General features: G+C 31.7%; 2 protein-coding genes across 3 annotated transcripts; both read right to left on the reverse strand.

Moving 5' to 3' along the window:
• Nucleotides 1-17,019: 17,019 nt before the first annotated feature.
• On the reverse strand, nt 17,020-24,748 carry LOC111685668 (transmembrane protein 209). 2 transcript variants are annotated; one of them, XM_023447931.2, is made up of 9 exons: nt 24,588-24,748; nt 24,220-24,524; nt 24,048-24,158; nt 23,752-23,989; nt 22,925-23,076; nt 18,501-18,628; nt 18,118-18,349; nt 17,908-18,005; nt 17,020-17,790 (listed from the first exon to the last, which is right to left on the reverse strand). In XM_023447931.2, exons 1-9 carry the CDS (start codon nt 24,608-24,610, stop codon nt 17,431-17,433), a joined length of 1,647 nt encoding a protein of 548 aa, XP_023303699.2. In that variant the 5' UTR covers nt 24,611-24,748; the 3' UTR covers nt 17,020-17,430. The 2 variants fall into 2 exon arrangements, with proteins under 2 accessions (XP_023303699.2, XP_046808679.1); XM_046952723.1 differs by having other exon boundaries at nt 24,584-24,635.
• On the reverse strand, nt 19,091-21,185 carry LOC124420317 (putative uncharacterized protein DDB_G0271982). The gene is made up of 2 exons (XM_046952724.1): nt 20,196-21,185; nt 19,091-20,133 (listed from the first exon to the last, which is right to left on the reverse strand). The coding sequence occupies exons 1-2, from the start codon at nt 20,248-20,250 to the stop codon at nt 19,532-19,534; spliced, it is 657 nt and encodes a 218-aa protein (XP_046808680.1). The 5' UTR covers nt 20,251-21,185; the 3' UTR covers nt 19,091-19,531.
• Nucleotides 24,749-27,209: the final 2,461 nt, after the last annotated feature.

Raw genomic sequence — 27,209 nt, forward strand, 5'->3', positions numbered from 1 at the left:
ACGACCTTTCTACTCTCAAACAAAGTTCTAGTTTTCTAAGTGAAACCTAAAACTATCGGATGAAGATCCTGATATATACAAAAATATTTTTAAACAAGTAAGAAATTATATTCGGCCTAGGCGGACCACCTACACCTGTTACACTTTTACAAAATAATATGTGATTTAGTTTTCATAATAAATCATTAAAGTGTACCTTGCCTCAGCCATTTATTGTGGAATAAAATTGTGGACATTTAAGTCAAATTTTGAAGGGGGCTCTTTATAGGGGCTAGGGTCCAATGAGGCTAATATAGAACTTAGTTTTGCAACTTTTTGTCGAGATATTAAACATAAACATAATTACTAACTTAAACGCCCGATTAGGCAGGTTCAGTTGTATGGGGGCTAGGTAGAATAATGGACCGATGTTAACCATTATCAATAGGCTTTATCTACGGTACCATGGAAGTTCATGGGGAAAATATCAAAATTGTTTCTAATATTTCGACCTGAAGTTTAATTTTAAGGTTTACAAGCCCTATTCGGGGATTCACTTATATGGGCGCTAGGTAGGCTGCATCCCTGAAACAATAGAAGATCATGTACCAAATTTCATTTGAATACAAGGTTAACATGGACGAACAGATGGACGGACATAGCTACATCGATTTAGAAAATGATTCTGAGCCCCACTAAAGTGATAAACGGTATAAAAATGTATTTGTATATGTGAAAAAACCTAAATATCTTAAACTAGTGATTGAATATTTTCATAAATAAAGCGCCATTTGCAAAAATAGAAAAATAGTTCTAAAGTAACCCTCATGTTTAAAAATAGCGAACGCACCACATCCGGTCTACCAGACTATAACACTAACCTACCGGAGGCCACATCAGAAACCTAAGTGATCAACTGAATTGTCTAGCACATATCAATCTCTTTCTATAATCGTATACATACATATATGTATGTTAATACGTAAATAGCTGTTTTAAAATTATCGAAACTTTTAGTTTTTTTTTTTTTTCAACAATCGTTATTTGAAAACTTTTATTGTAAAGCATTTGAAAAAAACTTTAATATTAATAAACATTTTATTGAGGATTTATTTTAAAGCTCAAAGTTATTTAAAGTTGATTGTGTGCATCATGCAGCCATTAAATGCATTCTTTTGTGAATTTCACTAAAATGTTCAATTCAATAGCTTTTTGTCGTTTTGTACAAAATACTACAACAGTACTTTGAATGGAGTGGATTTTGTCATTCTATTCTTTGTATTGATGACCAATTTAAACTTTTTTTTTTTACAACTATGTACGAAAGAGTTTTTTGTTATTATTTTTAGGTTTGTCATATGTGTATATAGAATAGTTATTTTCCTAAAACTATGGATCTATATGGCTAAAGTATACAGTATTTGCAAAATTATTACAAAAAATATCAGTCTTTTCTATTTCAATTTTATTAACTTTTTCCACTTACAATTTTATTCAGTTTTTCTATGCTCTGTATTCATACTGTTATTCTATAAAATTATATAGATAAGTATATGTATACATCGTTGGTACGTCGAATATATTGTGCAAGTTCAAAAGTGCGTATTTTTTTACATAAGCTTTAAAAACTGTTCAAACGACCTTATACACAGAGAAAAAATATCCACTGTTAAATTGAGTTCGTTGTCAAAATTATATAAAAATTAGTTGTTGATTTTATTTTTGCAAAAACAAATTTAGTTATTCACTTGTATAAAATTTAAAAAGATTCATTAAATAATTTTTTTATTAAAATTCGTTTTCTGAAACTAAACTCGTTTACTCCGTGTATATATTATAACAGTTAATATGCATAATAAGGTGGTCCGTTTTATTAAGTAACAATTAAAGATTGGTTGTTCCACAATATCTAACATTTTTTTGAACAGCTGTTAATAGTCTAGTCGATAGTATAGTGTATAGTGTAGTTTATAGTCTAGTCTAGTCTATAGTCTAGTCGATAGTCTAGTCTATAGTGTAGCCTATAGTATAGTGTTGTCTATAGTGTAGTCTATACTTAGTCTAGTTTATAGTTTAACAATTAAAGCTTGATTGTTCCACAATATCTAACATTTTTTTGAACAGCTGTTAATAGTCTAGTCGATAGTATAGTGTATAGTGTAGTTTATAGACTAGTCTATAGTCTAGTCGATAGTCTAGTCTATAGTGTAGCCTATAGTATAGTGTTGTCTATAGTGTAGTCTATAGTCTAGTTTATAGTTTAGTCTATAGTTTAGTCTATAGTGTAGTCTATAGTGTTGTCTATAGTCTAGTCTATAGTCGAGTTTATAGTGTAGTCTATACTGTAGTCTATAGTGTAGTCGATAGTCTAGTCTATAGTTTAGTCTATAGTCTAGTCTATAGTCTAGTCTATAGTCCAGTCTATAGTCTAGTCTATAGTCTAGTCTATAGTCTAGTCTATAGTCTAGTCTATAGTCTAGTCTATAGTCTAGTCTATAGTCTAGTCTATAGTCTAGTCTATGGTCTAATCTATAGTCTAGTCTATGCGTAGGTCATTTAGCCTGTCATTTGCTAGTGAGAGATTTGGAAAAATTATAAAAAATATTAAATTTGAGAGAACTTGAGAACTTGACCCCATTCCTCCATTAAAGGCCCTATTCTGAAAATCACCTCTACTATCCGAAATTTATATTTCGAGACCATTATTTTAGGTCTAAAGTTTGATCACAATTATTTAATTGGCTTGTTATTTTCGGATCTAAAGTATTTTGTTTCTACATAAAAATAGACAGCTGTTATTAAAAAAGGTAATCAAAAGTTTTGAAGATTATCATGAACTTATTTAAATATAGCCAAATCATTTTAAAGCTAAAACACTTACAAAAGTTTAAATCTAAAGTTGTATGTATGTAAAATCTACTTTTAAAGAAAATTATTTTTAATAAATTTGTTATTTTTTATACTGTTGCAACATGTGTTACATTTATGTATAGATATCAATAATAATTTCATATTACATACAAATATATATTTTACATTTTATAAATTTATTTGTGTGTTAAAATATAATCTTATCACGGTTTTTTTACATATCGACCCAATAATTTTGGGAACTTATTATCAACACGCTCAAAAAATTCCAGTCAGTAAAATAATTTATTTTTACTTGGCTAAATTCAAGGATAATACATCTGTTTATATCTACAAGGCATTCTGTTTATAGTCAGTGGTGTTATAAATTGCTTTAAAACTGCAAGGTTTTTGCATAATTCAAAAAATTAAAAAAAAAAAAAAAAAAAAAACATTTGTAAAAAAATATCTTTCATGTTGTTTCTTTATTTTCCTTCGCTCATACTCCTTTCATTGGCAAATTTTTAAGCCAATTTAAAAACTTGTAAAAAAACTTCTGCCTGTCATGAATACATAGTAGTCATAGATACACACATATATATAAGCAAACACACATACACACCCATCATGCATCATTTTATCTTAAAATAGCAAACAGTGGGTCAGTGGGCAAATAAATTATATTATAAACGAAGACAAATATTTATAAAATACTTAAATGCTAATAAAATTTTTGAAATTTATATACTTTAAACTTTTAAAATTTCATTCACTTGAAATAATTTTATTTCCATAAGGACCACTGTTTATTAAAGCCAGTCAACCAGCCACTTCCTATTACCACTTACTTTTGAAAAATTATATGATTGTATATGTCATATGTATGAAAACAGTGGCATAAAGTTGACATCAAAAACATTACTCACTCATTCAATGGCATTAAAATAACAACATCAGGCTTGAGGGATATGTTAAATTTTGTACAATTTTTTTGGTACAATTTTAGACTTAAAAGGACTTTAACAATATTTAATTATAGTTCCCTAATTATCCAAGCAAAAACTTGCTTTGCCAACTAATGAATTTTCATTATTTTAACACGATGATGTGATTGGTGGCATGTACTTGCTACACCAGCTTAGAAATAAATACATAAAAATCGTTTGTTTTACGAATGTGGTGAATCTGTACTAAAAAGTAATGCACACGATATGTAGAAGTTATTGAAAAGTAAGTTGTTGTGTAATTAAAAGTCATTCAGTTTGTAACACATCGACATATTCGTCTAAGACGAATAAATATATGTATATTCTGGCTCATTTTTAGATTCTGAGACGATCTAGCTATGTCCGTCTGTCTGTTTAAATCACGATAGGGACCAAACGGGGGCGCTAGATTTTTAAGACGAAGTGCTTTACTTGGCGCGTAGCCTTATCTCCCGGTGGTACATTTACAACCACTGGTTGAGTAAAATAAACATTTTTGCAATTTTTGTACATGGATGAACCGGTCCATATACAAGCACTTTGCTCAAGTACTTGACCATTGCAGACCCGTTGCTTAACTTCCGAAATTTAAAACATCACTTCCGTTTACAACAATACAGATGGGATGGCCTCTGTTGAGTCGGTAACAGTAACAAGAGACGTATCAGATAGACGAATCCATCAAATAAACCGAAACTTTGTTCTTACTCACAGGGGCACACTGTGGTAATTCTGGTATGAACAGAGTATATTCTGAACATTCCTGGACAAGGAAAGAAAATTTAATGGTATCGCTTGTATATGATACCTTTAATCCATAATCATTCAACTCAGAACACTTCTCATTAATCCGACACACTCATAAGACACACTCATTTAAGTAAACGGGTAGGATGAGGCCCGCATACCTCTACATTTCTTTTAACCACCACTTACTCTTTCCGCGAATTCGGGTTCAAACAACAATAAGAGGATCCAGATGGAACCTAAGCAACTGACCAGGCAGGACATAGTCTTGCGGGCAACTGGCTACCTGTACTACGAATTGTGTTGTTCACTGGTTAGTCCCATGTCAAATCATACCAAGGACTAGCCGAGGAGTGAAGTGACATCACCAGTTAATAGTTCTGGCAGACAAGAGGTACTGGTAGCACCTCTATACCGTTAAAATTAGACCGTTAAAATTTTGGACAAATATTCTCTATTGATTAGGTTTGTTGGGTTTGGTAGTATGGGCACAATTGGTCTACGTTTTTACAGAGCCACACGGAGGTAGTTTCAACAATTATAGTCGGTTTAAAAATACCAGTATAACGATTAAATTCTATATAATTAAGTCTTATGCAAACGAAAATCTCCTAACCCAATTTTATAAGGATCGGTTCATAATGAACCCTATCCCCTATATAAGGTCGCCTTCAGGAAATGTCTTTAACGATCATTACTGGCTATGAAATGCGAGTACTGGGTCCAAAACGCAAGTACAACGATAAAATTCAATATGAACAAGTTTTGTATGAGCTAAAATCTTTTCACTAACTTTTGTCAGGAGCGATTCTTAGCCAATATCTCTTAACCCTACCTCTCGTGAAAATCACCTTCTAAAATTACTTTTCTGCCGATTACTAGCTTAAAAATGCGAGTACAACGATGAAATTCAACATAAACAAGTTTTGTAAGAACCAAAATCTTTCTACCAAATTTTGTGAGGATCGGTCAATAATTGATCCTTCAGAAAATGAATTTACTTCTTTCGATAATAACAAAAGCATGGAATCGAAAATTCAATGTTTATTTCTAAGGAGCAATTCTTCTACAATGATTTCATGATGGGTAGGTATATTTAGATTCGGCATGTTTGAATATAACACTCTTACTTATTAAATTCACAAAACTTGATAAGAATTTGGTACTAATTTTAACAATTTGTACAATTTTTAAGCCTTTGAAAGTAATAGTCTGGTACACGTTGTAAGTTTGTACTTGTAGAGGAACTAAATTTACATATTTGTTGGTACTTTTTTACTAAGATAAATAGGTACTAAATAAAATGTTTTGCAACAATGAATACATACCAAAAATAGGGAAATCATTGAGTCAACATTAAATAAAAACTATAAAAGTACAAAGTAGTAGTGATAAATAAATTACTCAAATGTTTTTGAAAACATTGGTACTATTTGTAATTTATTTGCAGTATTTTTGCATGAAAAAAAGAACCATATGTAACGATACAAATGCTCAAAAATAATGTATTTTTTTACATATATACAAGTGACAAATATGATTTAAAAACAAATCAAAATATATATAGTCGAGTATATTCGATTATATGATTCGCTAAACATAGAAATTTTTCACATAAAACTTTTTTTGTAGCGGATTTGTAAATTGTAGTTGTTTAATTCACAATCGTTGTCGTATTATTGTAAGTCATAAACATTTTTCAATTAAAATTTTTTGAAATAACAACAAATCGATTATTAAAACAAATAACGACATACTAAGATACAACTATACAACACCGTTTGTGAATTGGACAAATATTGTTCAAATATTCACTGATACAACTGTACAATACCGATTATAAATTGCACAAATATTGTTCGTATATTCACTAATCCAGAAAAAATGTTCCCCTTACAAGTTAAATAACTATAGTAGGACAAGCCCATGTTAAAATGGTTGGTAAGTATCTGAATCTGATAAAGGTTGTACACACCTCATTGTACAAATTTTATCAACCATTAGGGTCTCAAAGAACTACACTCAAAAACATCTATAATAATGTTCCAGCTAGGCCAATTATCTTCATGCTTGAAATTTATTTATTTATCCATTACAATACAATTACAAATAATATTTTAAAGCAATTTACCGAGCAGGGTGACGATGCGATAAAGCAGATCAAAATCTCTAAGAGGAATTGAACTTACAACCCACAGTGTGAACTAAAGTTAGTTTGATGAACCAATGGACTGCAGAAATTATAAGGTCGCTGTCATTTGTATCCTCTCTAAACCAAGTATTGATATTTTAAAAATTGTAACCGATCCACAAAAACCATGACATTTGTTCCACACAGTGACGGACGGAAACCATTAAATCGATTAAAAAAGAGATTTAAGTTTAAGATAAAGATTAAAATCACTTTAAGAAATAAAAGTTGCGACACAACATCCGAATATTTTCTACTGTAGGGTTCAAAATCTGTGTAATAAAGAATAGCGAAATAAAATATAGTTTTATGTGAAAAACATCAAACAACAACAATTTTTGGTAGATTTTCCTTTTTTATATTTGCCGGAAAATAAAAGTGCCAAAAATACTTTAATTTTAATAGAAAAAACATTTGTAAGTGCTGTATTTACATTTTAAGAATCTGGAATTGGGTTTCGTCAGGCCGAAAAAAAGTTTTTCTATAATTTGTTAACAATGGAATTTGGAAATTACAATAGCATATTTCCAAAACTACAATTTGTATAATAAAAATCACTATATTAGATATAAAAAAATTTAAATAAAAGCATAAAAATTAAAATCCTCTTTAAAGTAAATAACATTATTTGCCAAATTGCCAGTTATTTATCTATGTTCTATTCCTGTTTAATTTATGTCCCTACACTTTGAAGTTTTTATAAGCTTTCAAGGAAAATTTATTTCAACAAACACACACACACTAGTTTTTCTACATCATTTAATTGGCAGTTTAACTTTGTAGTGGTTTAGTTAGTTAACCTCTATCTATTTCTATATAATTTTCTAAATAGCAGTTGGTATGTGTGTGTTTAAATATCTCTGTATGAGTATTAGTGTTGTGTTAATATATTAAGGACATTTTATGTATAAAATTCATTGTTGTTTTATCCTGTTGTCACTGTTCTTTGTATTGTTTTTGTTTCTTCTTTTTTTAGAAACTTTTTAATTAAACAGATTTACTGTGATTTATTTTGTAAAATTAAGACGCATGTTTTTGGACCATTAATTGTTTTTGTGGTTGTTATTGTTGCGAGTTAATGCCAATGCAGACAATTTCTTTTACTTTGTGTTGAAGTAAAAGTATGTTTATGTATGGGTATTCCTACTAACTCGGAATTCGGAGTGACTGTATCATTCTAAATCAAACTACTGGATATTTAAAAATATACTCTACAAAACGGATACCGTAAAAAATAACTGGGTAGTAGATTCGACTTGTATGTTTCTATGTTTGTATGTGTATGTGAAAATGCTATTTATGTAAGTCATTTCTCCCCCTTCAGTTTAAGGATTTAAGCGTCAGAAAACGGTGATTTGTAGATGAAAGCAAAAAGAGCGACGACAACGACGACTTCTACTATGACAAACAACAACAGCTTCTAACGACAAGACAAAAAAAATTAAAAACCAAAGCTTAATGGAAATATTTGTATAGAGGAGTTTAGTGTAACGCCTCTTGTTCACAGGGCATAAAGAAATACTTAAACCAACAACAAAATGCACATGTTGTTATTGTATGAACGCTTTTTTATTTATAAGTAGTACACACATATATATGTATACTGTGCATACATGTGATTTAATTACGGTGGTCCAAAGATTTTGTTCACTTAGTTTCTGTTCAGCTCTAGTTTACTTCTAGTTCAGTTCTAGTTTACTTCTAGTTCAATTCTAGTTCAGTTCTAGTTCACTTCTAGTTCAGTTCTAGTTCAGTTCTAGTTCAGTTCTAGTTCAGTTCTAGTTCAGTTCTAGTTCAGTTCTAGTTCAGTTCTAGTTCAGTTCTAGTTCAGTTCTAGTTCAGTTCTAGTTCAGTTCTAGTTCAGTTCTAGTTCAGTTCTAGTTCAGTTCTAGTTCAGTTCTAGTTCAGTTCTAGTTTAGTTCTAGTTCAGTTCTAGTTCAGTTCTAGTTCTGTGAAAGTTCTCGTTTGTCCCTCTTTTAGTTCAGTTCAAGATTAGTTCTAGGTAAGTTGGAGTTCAGTTCTAGTTCTATGCTAGTACACATTTATTCCTATTTAGTTCTGTTCTACTGCAGTTTCAATCGGGAGATTAAGGTTGAATATCTTATTAGAACCTTATTGTTGCTTTCTCTTTCTCAAAAGAGGTTAAATGAAGATTTCAACGTCTTGTAAAGACTTTTTAAAAACAAATATCAATCGCAATAAATACTCAATCTTTTGAATTTTTTTTTGGAAAAAATTCATAAATTTTGTAAGACCCCCTAATCATCAGCAAAACATGAATATATCAACTTTTTTGCAACAGATTTTATGGCTAGCGAAAACATTGTGTGTCAGTACCCTGCGCGGATACAAAAATTACACATAATACGTTCAACAATAACAGCAAAGTTAAGCCGGAAGTGTAAAATTGTACAAAAGTGTCGTTTACACTTTCTAAGCCAATGGTTACTCTTCAACTCTTCCTTTTGTTATTGCTACTATTCCTGTTATTATCCTGGTTGTTTTTTTTTTTGTATTGTTAATGTTGGTTGCTATTTAACTAGTTAGTAGTTAAATTTCTTTTATACTTTTCTATTATTTAGTTTCTATTTTCTCTTAGTTTTTCATGTGGTGTAGGGTACTGTTCATTGTCATTATTGGGTGTTGTTAGAAAGTGATTTACATCAAACCTACGATGAAAATTTGTGTCAATTGTTTAAAGTTTTGAAAGTTTCTGTATAGAAAATGTTTGCAGGAATATTGATATGACTCTAGTTAGGTATCTTTTACTTGAAGTCCTTGCTGTCTCCCTTACCAATTTAAAATCCTCTTTGGTTAAACTATTGAAGAAAATCTTTAGCTGATAGTCTCTGGCAAATATACCTATTGTAGTGCACTATTTAACTTTATTTTAATAATTAAATTTTTTCACTTTTATTCTTTGGAAAAATGTTGGAAATCAAAGTGCAACCGAAACAACAACCAATAAAGGTTTATATTCGGTGAACGCTTTGTAGGATGATATGGGTGTTATTATCAAAGGATGTAAATTACTGAATTATCTCAGATATAGAAAAGAATGGTTTGACTTTACAATTGGCCCAAAGTATGTGAACTATCCGAACTCATGTCTGTAAACTACAATTTTTAACTAGTTCTTGTTTCTTATGTAAACCTCATGGAAATTACAATCTATGGTTACAATTTCAGGAATCTTAACCTTATCCGGGTAATGATATATTTTCAAGGATATTGCAACAAATTATTGGAAACAAAAACTAATACTACTAATAAATACAAACAATGAGAGGCCTTTCAGTTGGGTTATTGCAAACCAATGTAACTCAATTTTAACTAACACTAATCCTCGCCCGTAAATTAAAATGGAGATACCATATAGAGGATAGGATCAGCAAGGCACATCGGTGGTGGGCGATATGTAGGAGAACTATAGGCATAAAATGAGATTTAGTCCTACTATGACAAACTGGCTTTATAAAAGTGTAATTAGACCAATTCTAGCTTATGCTTCAATAATCTGGAGGACTACTTTAAACTAAAAGTGTAATATCAAACTACTACAGTGAGTTCAGCGTACATGCTGTTTGGGTATAAGTGGTGCCATGTGTACTACTTCAACCAAGGTATGGAAACGTTGCTAGATATTCTACCTATTGAAACATTTTTAAAATATGAGGCGGCGATTACAGCCGAACGGCTTTTTACTTTAGGCGAACTGGCTAAAAGCGGTTATAGAACACGTCATCAATGTAAAACACAATCATCGGACGTGCCTGCTCGCATACCAGGCGCAGAATATGGAAACTTTAAAACGCTGATCGCAGATACAATGTCTTGGGCCATCGGAACTTTAGAACAAATACCATCAGGAATCCGTTGTTACACGGATGGCTCTAAATTGTGGAATAATGAGGGGCTGAGGTTCTATATTGAAGATCCAGAATCAGAAATCCAAATCATAACACAACCTTCCATTCAGAAGTACGAGCAATAACGAAATGCGTAAATAAGACCGTATTGTACTGTAAGAAAGCTTCAACTGAATATTCTCCCAGAGGTAAAGTTTACATCATGAAAGAGCGAATGTAATAGATTTAAAGAGAAGGGAGCTCGAGGCAGTTAACCTGACAAACGCAAAACCAACCATCTTAACCATTTACTGTTTAATAAAACTGTGGATATTTAAGTAAAATTTTGATGGGGGCTTTTTAGAGGGGCTAGGGTCAAATGAGGCCCTATAATTATAAAGTTCATCGGGGTCATCAAGACTAGTATAGAACTTAATTTTGCAACTTTTTGTCGAGATACGAGTATATTAAATTAATTATGAACTTAAATAATTATTAACTTAAAAGCCCTATTTGGCGGGTTCAGTTCTATGGGGAAATAATGGACCGATGTTAACTATTTTTAATAAACTTCGTCTACATTACCATAAAAGATCGTGTGACAAACTTCTACTACAAATTTTGCAAGCTCTATTCGGGGGTTCAGTTGTATGACGGCTAGGTGAAATAATGGACCGATGTTAATCATTTTCAATAGGCTTCGTCTACGATATAATAATGTGTCAAATTTCATTGAATTATCTCCAAAATAGCGACCTGTAGTTTGATTACAATGTTTATAAGCCCTTTTCAGTGGTACAGTTGTATGGCGGCTAGGTGAAATAATGGACCGATCTTAACCATTTGGGTTCGTCCCTGTAGAAGATCATGTACCAGATACCATTCAATTATCTTCAAAATTGCGGCCTGCAGATTGATAACAAAGTTTACATAGACGGACGGTCAGACGGACGGACATAGCTAAATCGACTCAGAAAATGATTCTGAGCCGATTGGTATACTTTAATGTGGGTATAGGACCAATATTATTATGCGTTACAAACATCAGCACAAACCCAATATACCCTCCCCACTAAAGTGGTGTATAATAACGATCTTCCAAGTGTGGAAAACATGTCATTTGCTAGAATGTTGTTAAGCATGACATCGATTCTGGGTGAGCGGTATTTTTACCTGAAATATGTGACCAACTCGTACATATAAATTAATTTTATCAAAAAAGTTAATTTAACTTAAAAACTTCGGTTCAAACTTTTACAAGTTCGGCCTAAAGAAAATTGTTTATAAAACAATAATAACAATATTACAGTGGCTAGAAGGAAGTTCAGCTTCATTTACTTAAATAAACACCTGGAGAAGCTACTAACACGTTTATACATATACATATATACACCTTTAAATGATGTTTGCATTTGATGTAATTGCTACCACCCATATTACAGCCCGAATCCAATCATAGACCAGCAGCAGCAACCCATTCAATTTTAAGTTGTTTATTCAACTCTTACAAAATTTACACAACAAACACGTAAACATATAGTAAATACAAACATGTATAATATCATCATTATGGCAGGAACCGACCCATACCAATACAATTACAAAACTTTACCGGATGTTGTGGTATTTTAGTGTTGCATTTTTTATTCTTGTAGTTTTTTTTTGTTTTGTTTGCATTTTGTTTCCTGTTCAACATGAGACCTGTCTGCTATGAAGTCGTGTTGAGGTTGCAGCTGATTCTTGTTGTTGTTGTTTTTTTTTTTCATCACCTACAAACATTATAATTTTTTCTACTTGCCGCTTTACTGGCTAATGACAACAATTGCAGCAACAATAACATTGTAAACGCAAATAAAAATGTAAATGTTGCGTATTTTTACAATTTTATAAACTGAATGTGGAAAAAAACAGATACAACTAGACGGACAAGCGTATAGTTAGTTGTATAGGACAATGAATGAGAAATACCACCAGATATAGTTAAAGAGAAAGTGTGATAGGAGGGAGGGGGGTTAGAGCGGTGGATGTTAGTCAGACAGACGTAAACAATATCATATTTTATATGCAAAACTGTGGTGCTTGCGGTTTTCATATTACATCGTTGTGTAAATACAATTGCAGCGTGTAGAAGGTGGATGCGGTGTAAATGTTAGTGGTAAGTGGCAAATATCATTAATAACTCATTTAATTAACAACGCGCATTTAGAACAATAGAACGAGAGTGTTGTTAATTAAGATTTTAATTTTAAAATTTATTTAAAACCAATTTATATTACACACACACACTCGAATTGATTCATTAATTTATTTCAAACCATGATGGTTTATTTGCTTTACAAAATGCAAAAAAAAAACGCTCTTATATATTAGTAATAATAATTCTTTAAATAAGTTTAATATTTAATTATTTTACTGAAATTTATAGACAAAGTTATAAATTAGAAATAAAAGGCCATTTTTAAATTTTGTCAAACAGGTTTAGTAGGGTAGAAGGGGGACCATACGCCACTTTTTTTGGAGGCGGCCTCAAATTAAAACCACAATACATATTCTTAATTTTTTTCTTGGTTCGGATACTTAGATATGTTGGCTATAGTTTTATTCCTTTCAATCTTTCCTAAGTCATCCTCATGTACATATTTGTTTAACTTTTCCGCACTGACCAAGAACGGTATACCGCCCCATCCATGGAGTAAATTCGCCCAGGGGATGGGGCAGATTTGTCATTAGTAAAATAAAAGAAAAAATACCAAAATAAAAACTTATTTTGCTGTTTTATACTTTAATTCATTAAACAAAGTATAATAAACCAGATATTTATTGTTTATTTCACAAAACTTAATAAAAAAATCAAAACAAATGATCCCCCTTCTACCCTTTGAAATTTTTGATCACATCATTTATGACTCTTCTGCACGATTAAAAGGATGATATATGCGCTCATTTTCTGATCATATATGATACATTTATCGGGAGAAAATGGTACCCTACTTTATATGTAAATATCACACAAATTCAAATACTTATACATTTAATTTTATAAATGAAATGAGAATTATATCAACTCATGTTTTGCCTACTCTTCCAAAAGAGTATTTTCTAAACCCCATTCCTAATCAAATTCGACTGATTTTTGAATCGTTTTTAAGTGTAAGTGTTGCTATTTTATTACAAAAAAAAACAATCACATAAGGAACAATTGTAGATCCTTCAACTGTTTGAAATATGACCACAAAATACGTTTTTAAAACCATTTGTTATTGTTTTTCAAATATTCAGTTTTCAATCATATATCGGGATCATTTTCGAGTCATTTTTTAAGCACTCAACTTATTAATCACTTTTAGGTCATAAAAAAAAGAGTAAAAAATGTCTCAGTTTATTGATTAATCATTTAACAATCCTCCAAATGCTAGCTGGGTTAGCGCACACATTCCTTCTCTAAATATGAAACTACATATTCTTTCTATATATACGAAGTTAGCTTCAATAATATTTATTTCTTAGAAAGTATGATCAATTATGGACCGATCCTCATAGAATTTGGTAATTTTTTTTGTCATACAATTTGTTTAAATCATCACTATATTAGCATTTAAATCGCTTCTTCAAGACTGAAGCTATAAATAAATTTTCTGAATTGACGCTTTATGGAATTTATGCTGGGGGTAAACTATGGACTGATCTTTATAAAATCTGTCAAAGAGATTTAAGTTACTTTTATACATTTTCATGTCTCTTTTGCTTGTTTGGTATTGTTCCGTAAGTTATGTGCGTTAAAGTAATTTTCTGAAGGCCTTATATAAGGGGATGGTGAATTATGGACCGATCCTCATAAAATTTTACAAAATATTGTTTTCTTTAAAACTTCGATACAAAGGAATTTTTACGCAATAGTTTTACATATGTGTAAGAAAGTTATGAATGTTAAATGTATTTTTTTAACTGAGTCTCTATATGAGGAATAGGGTTTAGTATGGACCGATCCTTATAATATTTGAGAAAAAGATATGAGTTCATATAAAACTTATTTAAATCGCATTTCATTTCTATATATTTATTCTTCTTTAAATCAGACATCAACGTTAAAGTCCTTTTCTGAGGAGGACCTTTATATGGGGGTATTATTTTTTTATTATAGACCGATCCTCCGATGGACTGAACCTCATAATATTTGAGAAAAAGATATGAGTTCCTATAAAACTTGTTTATGTCGAATTTCATTTCTACATATTATTGTTTTATCCAGTTATCAGAGTTAAATTCATTTTCTGAGGGGAACCTTACATTGGGGGTATAATTCAATTATAGACCGATCCTTACACAATTTTACATAGACATTTTGGTTCTTATACCGTATTCACCGATATAGATGCTTCATTTAGCCAGTTTTGAGCGTGAAAGTAATTTTTTGAAGGGGACATTATATAAGGGTAATCTAAAATTGTGAAAAATTTCAGCTCACTAGCTACTTCTATTTGGATTCTATGGGTTCTTTTGGTTCTTATGCCCCGGCTTCTATTAGCCAGACATAAAATCAAATTTATGTCTGGTATCAGGACATCTTTTGTTTCCTGAAGTCTTCTACTAGTGCTCTCAGAAAAATTACAAAACATTTTTATTGAGTTTATGGCTTATTGAAAACAAAACTGACCACAAATCGTGAGATCTAACGGCACGAAGATAATATCGTCAAAGTTAGACTAGTTGAAAACTTTTAGCACATTATCATTTGGTTATCGAACTCATTTAAGCCAAAAAACCAAAGAAAACTTTGTACAAGATACAGCTGCTTCGAATTTGAATTCAAAACAGAATATTAGACTTAACTTTTTTTTAACTACATATATGACATGATATCTCGAAGACCTAATGAGATAGCGGAATGGGATTCAATTCTTTAGACAAGTGTACTTTGCGCTCTTTGTTGTCTTCACGTTATAGCGATATCCTCAGGTGTTGCAATTAATCCACATTATCTAAAAGATCCTCACCAATGGAAAATCCTCGCCTGATGGGATTCAACACAATTCAATCCTTTAGAAATGTGTACTTTTGACACTTTTAGCCGGTCTTCTGAGACTCTCAGAGAATTGCACTCCAAAGCTGATTTTTTTTTTCTAATACACAGCGACATGAGTTGACGATAAAGGCTTCCTCGTACCTTTGTTAAAAAGCCTAATATCCTCAGGTGTTCCAATTAATCCACATTATCTTAAAGATCCTACCCTATGGAAATTCTCGCCTGCTGGGATTCAAAGCAAATTAATCGTTTAGAAAAGTGTACTTTGGACACTTTGTCGTCTTTACGTTTTAGTCGGTCGTCTCAGACTACTCGGAGAACTGCAATCCAAAACTTTGTTGGCTTCTCCCTGATATCTTCAGTTCTTCCAATTAATTCACATTATCTAAAAGATTTTCACCTATGGAAACTTTTTGTCTGCTACCACAGCGTTCTGTTTAACAGAACTTGCCGGTTATAGCGGGTGTCATCGTTGCTAGATCTTGTTGTAGTTCTCACGTTATTCCTCAGTTATTCTGGGATACAGGGGTCATTAAGACTTCAAGTATGTGATTTTTGAGCTTGATGGCAGTTATTCTGTGATACACGAGTCATTAAGGCTTCAAGTATGTAATTTTTGAGCTTGATGGCAATGACATATACTACTAAAGACCTAAACAAGCTGTCAGAAAAATAGTTCCAAAGATTTTAGATAGTTTACAGTTGTAACGTAGTCTTCATCAACTACGACTGCAAAATTCGATGAATTTCGAACTTTTGCCCAAAGACTTCACTTTAGACAGTTGTGAAAAACGATTCAGTTTTCTCCGTTTAATAAGATATCATCAATAAAGAACGGTAGCTTCTCGTCAGCGTATAACCAATATCGTGAGAACCGTATATAGAAAATGTAAAGTTTCGATGACGTATCCACTAATCATTATCATTACGTAACAGGATGCAAATGAAGTCCTATGACAACTTAAAATATTATTTGACAAGTCCATAGTACTACTCCGTAAAAATTGTTAAGTCCATTAGTTGGTCATTCTTGAGATAAGTTTACAAGTCTTTTGGTAAGAGTTTTCAATGATGATAAGGATTAAATTCTGCTTGTTCCATCGGTGTAATGAATCATAATCAGCTTTTTAGCTTAGAAATAATTAGCAATTCTTTCTATTACATACTAATAATTCATCACTTTGTTTCTAATTACACAAACGAACCGAAAACATTGTTCCTAACAAGTAACCGAACAACTTGGAAAAATTTCCGCTACAAATTCTCTATATATTTTTAATATTTCCCTTTATAAAATAAAGACTGCCAGACACTTACGAAATAAGCAAACTAGCAACATCTTAAACTTAAAGTGAAATTACAATAATTTTTATATTAAATAAAACGAACAAAAAATATCTTGTTTTTTACACAAAAAAGTCTTTATTACAAAAAAATTCAATATGTTTCAATTTTCTTAAGGATGATTAAGTTGGACAAGTTATAATGATATTCATAATGAAAAAAAATAAAAAAAAAGTAGAAAGAAAGAAAAGTATGAAAATGAATGGAAAGAAAATTACTCAAGCATACTAAAAATATTTTGTCTGTTTTTATCACTAACAACAATTCCCATCCATAGAAATTCAAACACACGCAGTCAGACACGCACACACACATTCAAGTATACCCACCACACATGCAAACATTAAAAAATACACATTCATACCATTAACATGAGCAACATCTTCGACATCGGTAGCATCAGTAGTAGTCCAAGCAATAACCACTATGTATCTATCTATCTACATACTCATTTTTATACAATCAGTCTTCTATGACACACATAATGTTAATACCACTCTTGCCAAGATTAACACCCTCCAAGCTACTCTCTTGATGGGAACGCATATAAATCAGGAATTGTATGATAACATAGAAAAGATTATTGCGGTCATAGGCACAATTGTGTATTTCTCCATCACTAATAAAATTGAATTTAGGCTTCAAAGGATTAGTACACAATATGGCACAATGAGCCTTGTTCTGTACCAAGGCCACAGTATCCTTTGCCGAACGTTTCTCTTCACCAATAATAACGTAGCGACTATAAAAGGGACGACCACCGCCTTGAGGTAAGGGCATTAGTTGAGTATCCAAATAAACACAAAACAAATGGAAAAGTATCTGGAGAATAGAAAAAAGAGAGGGATAAAAGGAAAATAAAAAAGTTATTTTCCCCCCCAGAAAAAAAAGGAACGATAAAAATAGTTGTTATTTATTTATTCATTTTTGTATACATACTGCAGAGTCAGTGGGTAAATGTTCGTCCCATTTAAGACCATGATATTCCGAACCAGAATTCCAACGATAATCTGCTATACAAGAGCCTTTAGCCAAATCTGGTAGAAGGTGTAGTAAATACAAATATTTATTAATACTCTGGAGTGTTATCAATTTTTTGTATTTAAACAGCAGCCGCAGCAGCAGCAGCAGTAACAGACCATTACTTACCCTTGATGCGTTGCACCAAATATTCTTGATTACTTGACATTTCCAAAAATGGCACTATCATTGGCAGCATTGGCATATAGAGCGTAACAAATTGTTGGCTCTCTACCGTTTTCTTTAGTCTTTCCAAGCCAATACCACCAATTTGCATGTCGTGAAAACCGCGTTGTTTAAATGATTCATCAATATTTCCAATTTCTTTTGTTAAACGTTGCAATATGGTAAAGGAAATCCACTATTTGTTTAACAAAAAATATATATATATATATATAGAAATATTACCCAGGACAACAACGACAACCGAAACCAAGGATAAGATGGAAAATTGTAAACAAAAAAAATATGATTGTACAAGGAATTATTTTAATGGTGATTTTAAATCATACCGTCCTTAAATTGCCCACATATTGTGCGAGTCTTTCCGATGAAATGCGTTTTATAACTTCAGAGTTACTATCAATTATATTTAAACCTCCCTCCTCTTTTGATGTTTGTTTATTTTGTGTGGCCGGAGCTAAAGTAAAGCAAGAAATTATAGTGAAAAATATTTGCGTATAATTTATACAACAGTGATGACAAAATGACACCCAGTAAGCTGTAATAGGGATGCAATGGAATGTTTTCTTAAGGTGAAAAATGGTAGGTGGTATAAGTGGGATCACTTATTTAATGAGAAAATGTTTATTGAAAAATAATAAATGTCAAAATTAAATCTTAAAAACTATAACACAAACATTTATTGGTAATATTTTGTTAATGATAAAATGAATTGGCATTTGTAAAGCAGCATAATTAAAATTTTTCAAGCAAGCAATAGAGTAACTACCTCATTTTAGTCAGTTCAGTTCTAGATCTGTCCGATCAGTTCAGTTCTAGTTCAGTTCTAGTTTAGTTCTAGTTCAGTTCTAGTTCAGTTCTAGTTCAGTTCTAGTTCAGTTCTAGTTCAGTTCTAGTTCAGTTCTAGTTCAGTTCTAGTTCAGTTCTAGTTCAGTTCTAGTTCGGTTCTAGTTCAGTTCTAGTTCAGTTCTAATTCAGTTCTAGTTGAATTCTAGTTGAGTTTTAGTTCAGTTCAAAGCTAAATTTCTAAATTTACTAGGACTAATTCGAAATTTCGATCACAAGTTTTTAATAAAAGTATGCCATGCGACTATTCCACTGATCAAGTATGAAACAAAAATCACTAATGAATCAACAAATTACAACTTCAAATTCAAAGGCGTCTATTTGATGAATGAGCTATTGGACTATATATAACTTCAGAATCATTTTTAGCAGCTAATTAGGAAAAGTATATGCCAAATAAATATGTATGTAATTTTTGCTATATGATAACCTTAATTAAGCTAATACTTATGTATATATTATTTATCTTCAATTTTCTTTTTCCTTTATTATTTATTGAGGTTAAATGTTAATTTTATTTATGACGTTGCATTCGTAGCCTACGGTTGCTATTTCTACGTTGCCTTGCTACTCTTTGGCGAAAACTACGATTAGCTCTGTGACGCTTCCGCTGCATACGATTTATGTTTCTTTGACGACGTAAATGTGACGAACGACTAAGTTTAACATTATCATTGAAATTGTTAACATTATTTTTGTTATATATTGGCCTATTGTTGCGACCTAATGATCTGGGGACTGGAGTTGCAGTTGCTGTTCCTGTTAGAGTAGTTGCCGTTCCTGTTGGTGTTGTTGCCGTTCCTGTTGGAGTTGTTGCTGTTCCTGTTGGTGTTGTTACTGTCGCTGTAGGTGGTGTTGTTACTGGTGGTGAGATTGTTCCCGTTGTAGATGCTGTCCCCGTTGGTGTACCAGTACCTCCTGTTGGTGTTGTTGTTGTTCCAGTTGGTGTCGGTGTTGGTGTTATCGGTGGCATTATTATAGGCTTAGGAGTAGTTGTTGTTGTCGTTGTGGTTGTTTGTTTCCAATAAGGTGGGACAAATCTACTTTGTCCAACATCCGAACGTCCACGTTGTCGATATAATCTATATCTTATTCCGTTTCCTCGAGAACGACCATCTACCAACAAATTTGCAAATAATTATCCCTCAAAAAAAAATTAAATGCATTTAGGAACTTACAAGCTGATTGTAGTAATAGTGCAGTCAGCACCAGCATCCCCAGACTCCAGCGCATTGTTCCAAAGGTTTATTTACTCAATATTCTAATATTCACAAATCACGTTTATGATCTTAACAACAATTCTTTGTTTGTTAGATGTTAAACGCTTTTAGATGACTGATAGTTCTTATTGTAAATTCACTTAATATTTATATGCTTCTTAGGTGTCTAGAGTTTTTAATTTCCAATTTAATTAATATCACTAACCCATATTTATAAACGATGTTTGCAAAAAAGAAAACTTTTTTTGAAGAATCTTGTTATATTACTAAAAGAACGTGAACAATTTCTTTACGTACAACTCACACAGCGCTAAAACAGTTTTAATCCGAAAGTGAACTCTATTGACCTGGTCAAAATATTTATTTTCTCATGTTTGTACACATGTATCTACACATGTTTGTATTTAGAATAGAAGATCTAAACAATAGCAGCAAAACGCAAAAAAAATTAATAAAATTTTACATAAAACATAATAAAAAAATCAATCACAATCAAAATAATCAATCAATCTTCATAACAGCATGTGAGAGTTTATGATAATTAATATTTAATGCTTTCAGTGTTGCCATTTCGTTGGTTTTTATATACTTTTTGGGATTGTTTTTAGAAGATGTAAAAATTAAAGAGTCATTACCTTTTACAAGACGTTTTAAGTAAGTTCGTGCATTTTTCGGTTAAAAGCACCAAAATAGGGGAAAATTTTACAAAACAGTTTTCGTTGCCACAACAATCGGTGCTTCGCGATGGAACGAATCCAAGTTAAAAAAACAACAACCAAGTATTGTCATCTCAGCAACACCGACAGGAATGTTTAGAGTTTAACGTAAGCACCTGCCTTGACGGCCTTATCCCATGGTGGTCTTTTTCAACCACTGAGTAGACTTGAGAACGGTTTACCATCGCCCTTTTGTTCTTCAATGAAGAACGTCAGTGGCAATTTTTGTAAATTGGTTCTGACCGGTCCATGCACAAGCACTTTGCTGGAGTACTCGAACTATCTAATCTCTTGACCATTGGATGGCCTCTGTTGATTCGGCAACAGCACCTAGAGACGTAACCGGTAGACCGAAGTACGATCATCAATAAGCCGTAGACATTGTTTGTACTCACAGGGACACACTGTGGTAATTCTGACATGAACAGAGTAAACCCTGAACATATCTGGACAAGGAAGGAAAATTCAATGGTATCAAATGTATACGATACCTTTCATCCATCATTATTCAATCCAGCACACATCTCTTTTATACAACACATTCATAATAGAAAAACATACGACTCATTCATTTGCGGCCCGCCGAACCCCACATTCATCCCGTGCCATATACAGTTAATACCAACTTATCCCGAAATATTGACTATTATCATGCATCAGCCTTTTAACCCCCACTTACTCTTCCCGCGAATTTGGGTTTAAACCACAGCCACCACGTGGATCCCGAAGGAACCTCAACCAACTGACCAGCCAGGACATAGTCCTGCGGGCAACTGGCCACCCGTAGTACCAGATTATGCGGTGCTCTGGTCTGACCTCTGGCAATCTATGCAAGGACTAAGCCAAGCAGTAGACTGTAACCAATTTTTCAATCCCGGTCAGATTGGAGTTATTGGCACCTCTTTATACCCCGGGATTGCAATAACACCAAGGCGGAGGTCTCGCCAAGGAAACATGCCCCCAGGGGGGGGTCAGCAACACCGACAATACCAATGAAAAATTTTCTATTCATAAAAGATTGATTAACTTTACGAAAAGCAGGATAATTAAAAAGAGTTTGACTGAGACTTAACAACCTTCTGTTTTGCGAATTGAAATCCTGTTTGATGTATAATATAGAATTATCGGTTTAAATGTTTCAAAAAGTAGATTTTTATAATTGATTTTCTTTTGCTATGGAAACTAAACATGTGGCTATATTTTTTTTCTATATTTTGTTGATGATTTCTGGTTATATCTCTCAAATGACTTACACGATATTACCCTTACGGACATGAATCATTTCCAAATTATATTGATAGCATTGATTTTAAATAGCGCAAAATATAGTTTTGAATCCGTATAAACGCAGCTCCTAGACGGACAATACTAATCGCGAATTTGTATTCAAAAAAATTAAACTCAATAGAATGGTATCCTAAAGACATTCACAATTAAAGCGCAATTTTGGGACGATCAGTTAATAATTGACCCACTCAAAAACCACCTTCAGAAAAAACCATATTTTTATAAAATTTTATGAAGATCAGTCCATAATTTATCCTATCTCGCATATATGTAATTGATTCGCAAGAAATCGCAAAATCTATATTTACTATTTCCATAAAAATTTACCAATAAAACAGCGCATAAATTCAAAGTAAAACATAAAAGGCAAACAAAACTGCATACAAAAAAAAATATTTTAATCAATCACTGAGTCCATAAATAATAAAAAAAACAACAAAATAATACGTATTCCAAATAAGTAATGAGAAAAATATGTACATTAATTTCCAAAATAAAATCTAAAATAATATTACTTTAGTTATAAGCCTTTCTAAAATAATCTCAAATTTATAAAACAAGGTTTGATGGTGTGTATATAGTCGACATTGTCGAGGTAATAAGCTGTTGTATTTGGTTTAGTATATTGAAATAATGATATTACGTAGAAATGATCTTTCAAATATAAAATCATATTTCACTTACCTGGTGATGGAGACAATTGATATAACGATGTTTTTAATAGATTAGCTGCATTATTACAATAAGACCAGAAGGAGTTAATAGAACCTCCGGTCGAGAAAGTTGGATTTATATCAGTGATTTCAGTCATGCTGTATTCTTTGCGAGAAACGTCTCTAAAATAAGCAAATGAAGAGAATAAGTGTTAACAGTGTTATATGATGAATTTAATTAGCTTCTTAAAAATGTATATTGTCGGGGGAAGTGGTTACGAATTGTGGATTGACAATTGTAATCAAAATTTACACATATTGAGTGAGATCATACACAAAAATTCAGTTCTAATTCAGTCCTAGGTTAATTCTAGTTCTGTTCAAGTCAGTGCTAGTTCTGTTTTCGTTTAGTTCAGTTCTAGTTCTGTTCTAGGTCAGTTCTAGTTCAGTTCTCGTTCAGTTCTAGTTCAGTTCTAGTTTAGTTTTAGTTCAGTTCTAGTTCAGTTCTAGTTCAGTTCTAGTTCAGTTCTAGTTCAGTTCTAGTTTAGTTCTAGTTTAGTTCTAGTTCAGTTCTAGTTCATTTCTAGTTCAGTTCTAGTTCAGTTCTAGTTCAGTTCTAGTTCAGTTCTAGTTCAGTTCTAGTTCAGTTCTAGTTCAGTTCTAGTTCAGTTCTAGTTCAGTTCTAGTTCAGTTCTGGTTCAGTTCTAGTTCAGTTCTAGTTCAGTTCTAGTTCAGTTCTAGTTCAGTTCTAGTTCAGTTCTAGTTGAGTTCTAATTCAGTTCTAGCCCAAAAAAGCAGTAAAAATAAGTGTTTCCGCTAAAAAAAAAAAAACTTAAAATTTTACAAACGTTTACTCACTTTAAATAACGCTGTAAACTAACATGATCTGTAATCTGTTCATCTCTCTCGTATTTTTGATAAGGAGAAACAAATGGTGAACTGGAATCCTCTATAGTGCTGGCATTGAAATTAGAATTATTCATCATGGAAGAATTCCAAGAAGCATTCTGTAATTGATGCTGCTGTTGAGGACTAAGACTTTGGCGGGGTGGTGTAGTCCGTGTATAACTCCAGTTAGGAGAATTAGCTCCACGAGCTAAAAATACAGCGTATTTAATAGAAATATTTGATACGATAAAACAAGAAATATTTACATTCATTAAAAGAAGAATGCCAACTAAGAATCGTGTTATTAATATAGGACTCTTGTCGTTTATTATTAAACTGTTCTTTCTTTTTGGGTGTAGTGGTTATAAACGAATTGTCTAAGAAAAATAAATGTTATTAACCAATTTTTCTTTTTAATTATAATAATATTAAACTTACCATTATCATCAAATTTCATTAGATTTTTCTGTTGTCTAGTACCCTGTACTGGTTGAGTGTAAAATATGTACAGAAAGTACTTTAGAAAACACGCCAACATACTAAGACCCACTATGGTGGCCACCCCGTACTCAAGGTAATACCAGTTGGATTCTGCATATGGACACTTGTTACTAATGTCAAACATTAATATGGCCAATATGATCACATTAAAAGAACCCCATTTTAGGTAATATTTAGCTTTCGAGGCCCTCATTTTTAAATCTAAACTTTGTTCCACCAAAACATTTTGTTTCAATGGCGTGCTAAGAAATAATTTCAATATTGTTCATAGATTTATAGTCAAATAATTAATTTGCCTTACTTACCAATATGAATTTATACAATTCATTTTCTTTATTTACAATTTTAAACTAATTTTATTGAAATTTTTGTATATTTTAACACTAAACTTATAAAAATATAAAAAATGTTTGCCGGGCGCCTTTTTTGCAATAAACTGGCTTTTCAGCTGTTGTATAGAGGTTATGTGTTAAGTACATCAAGACCCCTGCGCCGACTAATAGTAACGGCGTTGGCGACTGGCACGGCTTAAAATCGAACTTAGTTTTAAACATTGTTTAGTTTTAAAATTTTTAACGATTTTAAATTAAAACGGAATCCGAGAGATCAGAAATAGGGTTCTATAAATCGACTTTCGAATAATCGAACAGTCCACTTTTTGTCGAAAAATCGAAGTCGACTATTTTGTTCCAAAAAGTCGATATCTCGCCTATCGACTGTGAAAAAGTCGACTTTGTTAATAAAAGTCGAAAAGTCTGAAAGTTGAAAAGTCGATAAGTGGAAAAAGCTCGCTAAGTCGAAAAAAGTCGAAGAAAGTCGAAAAAGTCGGAAGAAGTCGAAAAGTTTTACAAGGATTGTCCTATATTTGACCCTACAAAGTCAGAAAAGTCGACTTTTAATTAAATGAAAAGAGTCGAAAAATCGACTTTTCATAAAATGCAAAAGGTCGAAATGTCGACTTTTCGTTTCAACTATAGGGTTCTATAAATCGACTTTCGAAACATCAAATAATCGACTTTTTGTCGAATAAAGTCGTAGTCGACTATTTTGTTCCAAAAAAGTCGATAATTCGACTATCATCTGTTAAAAAAAACGAAAAATCATCTTTGGAAATAAAAGTCGACTATTTACAAAATACTAAAAGTCGACTTTTAACTAACTGAAAAAAGTCGAAAAATCGATTTTGCATAAAATGCAAAAAGTTGAAAAGTCGAAAGTCGACTTTTAACTAAATGCAAAAAGTCGAAAAGTTGACTTTTACATAAATGCAAAAGTGTCAACTATAGAACCAGAGTAAATTAATAAAGTAGCGACATCTCTTGTTGTACAACATCTACAACAAACATATGTATTTTGTTTTTGGAATAATTCAAGATGGTGTCAAAATAAAATTTTACAAAAATTTCCTTTAACAACATATGAACAAAACATAAATAAAAAAATATTACTTTTAAGTTGAATATATTAAGGATTTAAATTTATTATTTATTATACAATTTATAAACCTTTCAAACTACTTTGAAACCACTTTTCATTCACTTTTTCAACTTCTCAAAATTATAACAAATAACAAACTTTGACAACTTGTTTTATTTCTTTAGTTAAAAAAATAGTCAGCTGTTCAAGTGATGCTACTTTGCTATAGAACCATAGCAGGTAGGCCGTGCTTACACTGGCAGTTTACAGAGCTGTATAATTAAAATAAAACGTTAATTTTGAATGTGTCATTTGACTTTTTTATATATATAAAAAAGACAGTTGTTTGTGACATTAAATGTTAAATTATTAGATAATGAAAATATGTTTGAAAAAGTATACCGGAAGACAAATATTAATTATACCCTACACCACTATAGTGGGGAGGGTATTATTCGTTTGTGCTGATGTTTGTAACATACAAAAATATTGGTCCAATACCCACCTTAAAGTATACCGATCGATTCAGAATCATTTTTTGAGTCGATTAAGACATGTAAACCTTGTGCGCAAGGTACAGGCCGCAATTTTTAAGATAATTTGATAAAATTTGGACCAAGCATGTTTTTTGACACAGGGACGAAGCCTATTGAAAATGGTTGAAATCTGTCCATTATTTCACCTAGCCCCCATACAACCGTACCTCCCGATTTAAACTTTTTATGCCATAATTACGTCAAATATTCTATTATCTCTCTAAAAATTGGCACAAATAAGTTTTACATAAGTATAAATGACACTGCAGATTTTCGTATGGATCGGCCCTTATTTGACCCTAGCCCCCATACAAACCACTTTTAAAAAATGTCTTAAACGTCTAAAATTGACTTGTAACCATTTGTATCGCAATGAAACTCAACAAAACTAACTGTTATTTAAAAATATATCCTTTTCCCAAATTTCCCGAGGATCGGCCCATATTTGACCTATATAAAGCCTCATTTAGAAATTTTTGTTTTTTTATCAATAAATTGCTTAAATATTTTGGAATAATATTCAACATAAAAGTTTCTTTATAAGAAGTAAAAATTTTAAAAATATACTCATGGTGTAAGGTATTATATGGTCGGCCATGACCGACTTTACTACTTGTTTCTATAATCAATTTTATTAAATCCTGATTTATCACTTCATTTATTTATAAAAAATTCATTTTAAGATTTTACAAAAATTATTTAGTTAGTTAATTAGTCAATTTGTTAGTTAACTAGTAAGTTAATAAGTTAGTTAGTTTGTTAGTTATGTAGTTAGTAAGTTAGTTAGTTAATAAGTTAGTAAATTAGTAAGTTAGTAAGTTAATAAGTTAGTAACTTAATATGTTTGTAAATTAGTAAGTTAGTAAATTAGAAAGTTAGTAAGTTAGTAAGTTAGTAAGTTAGTAAGTTAGTAAGTTAGTAAGTTAGTAAGTTAGTAAGTTAGTAAGTTAGTAAGTTAGTAAGTTAGTAAGTTAG

The sequence above is a fragment of the Lucilia cuprina genome, chromosome 5 (genome assembly GCF_022045245.1).
Source record: "Lucilia cuprina isolate Lc7/37 chromosome 5, ASM2204524v1, whole genome shotgun sequence".
NCBI classification, from domain to species: Eukaryota; Metazoa; Arthropoda; class Insecta; order Diptera; family Calliphoridae; genus Lucilia; species Lucilia cuprina.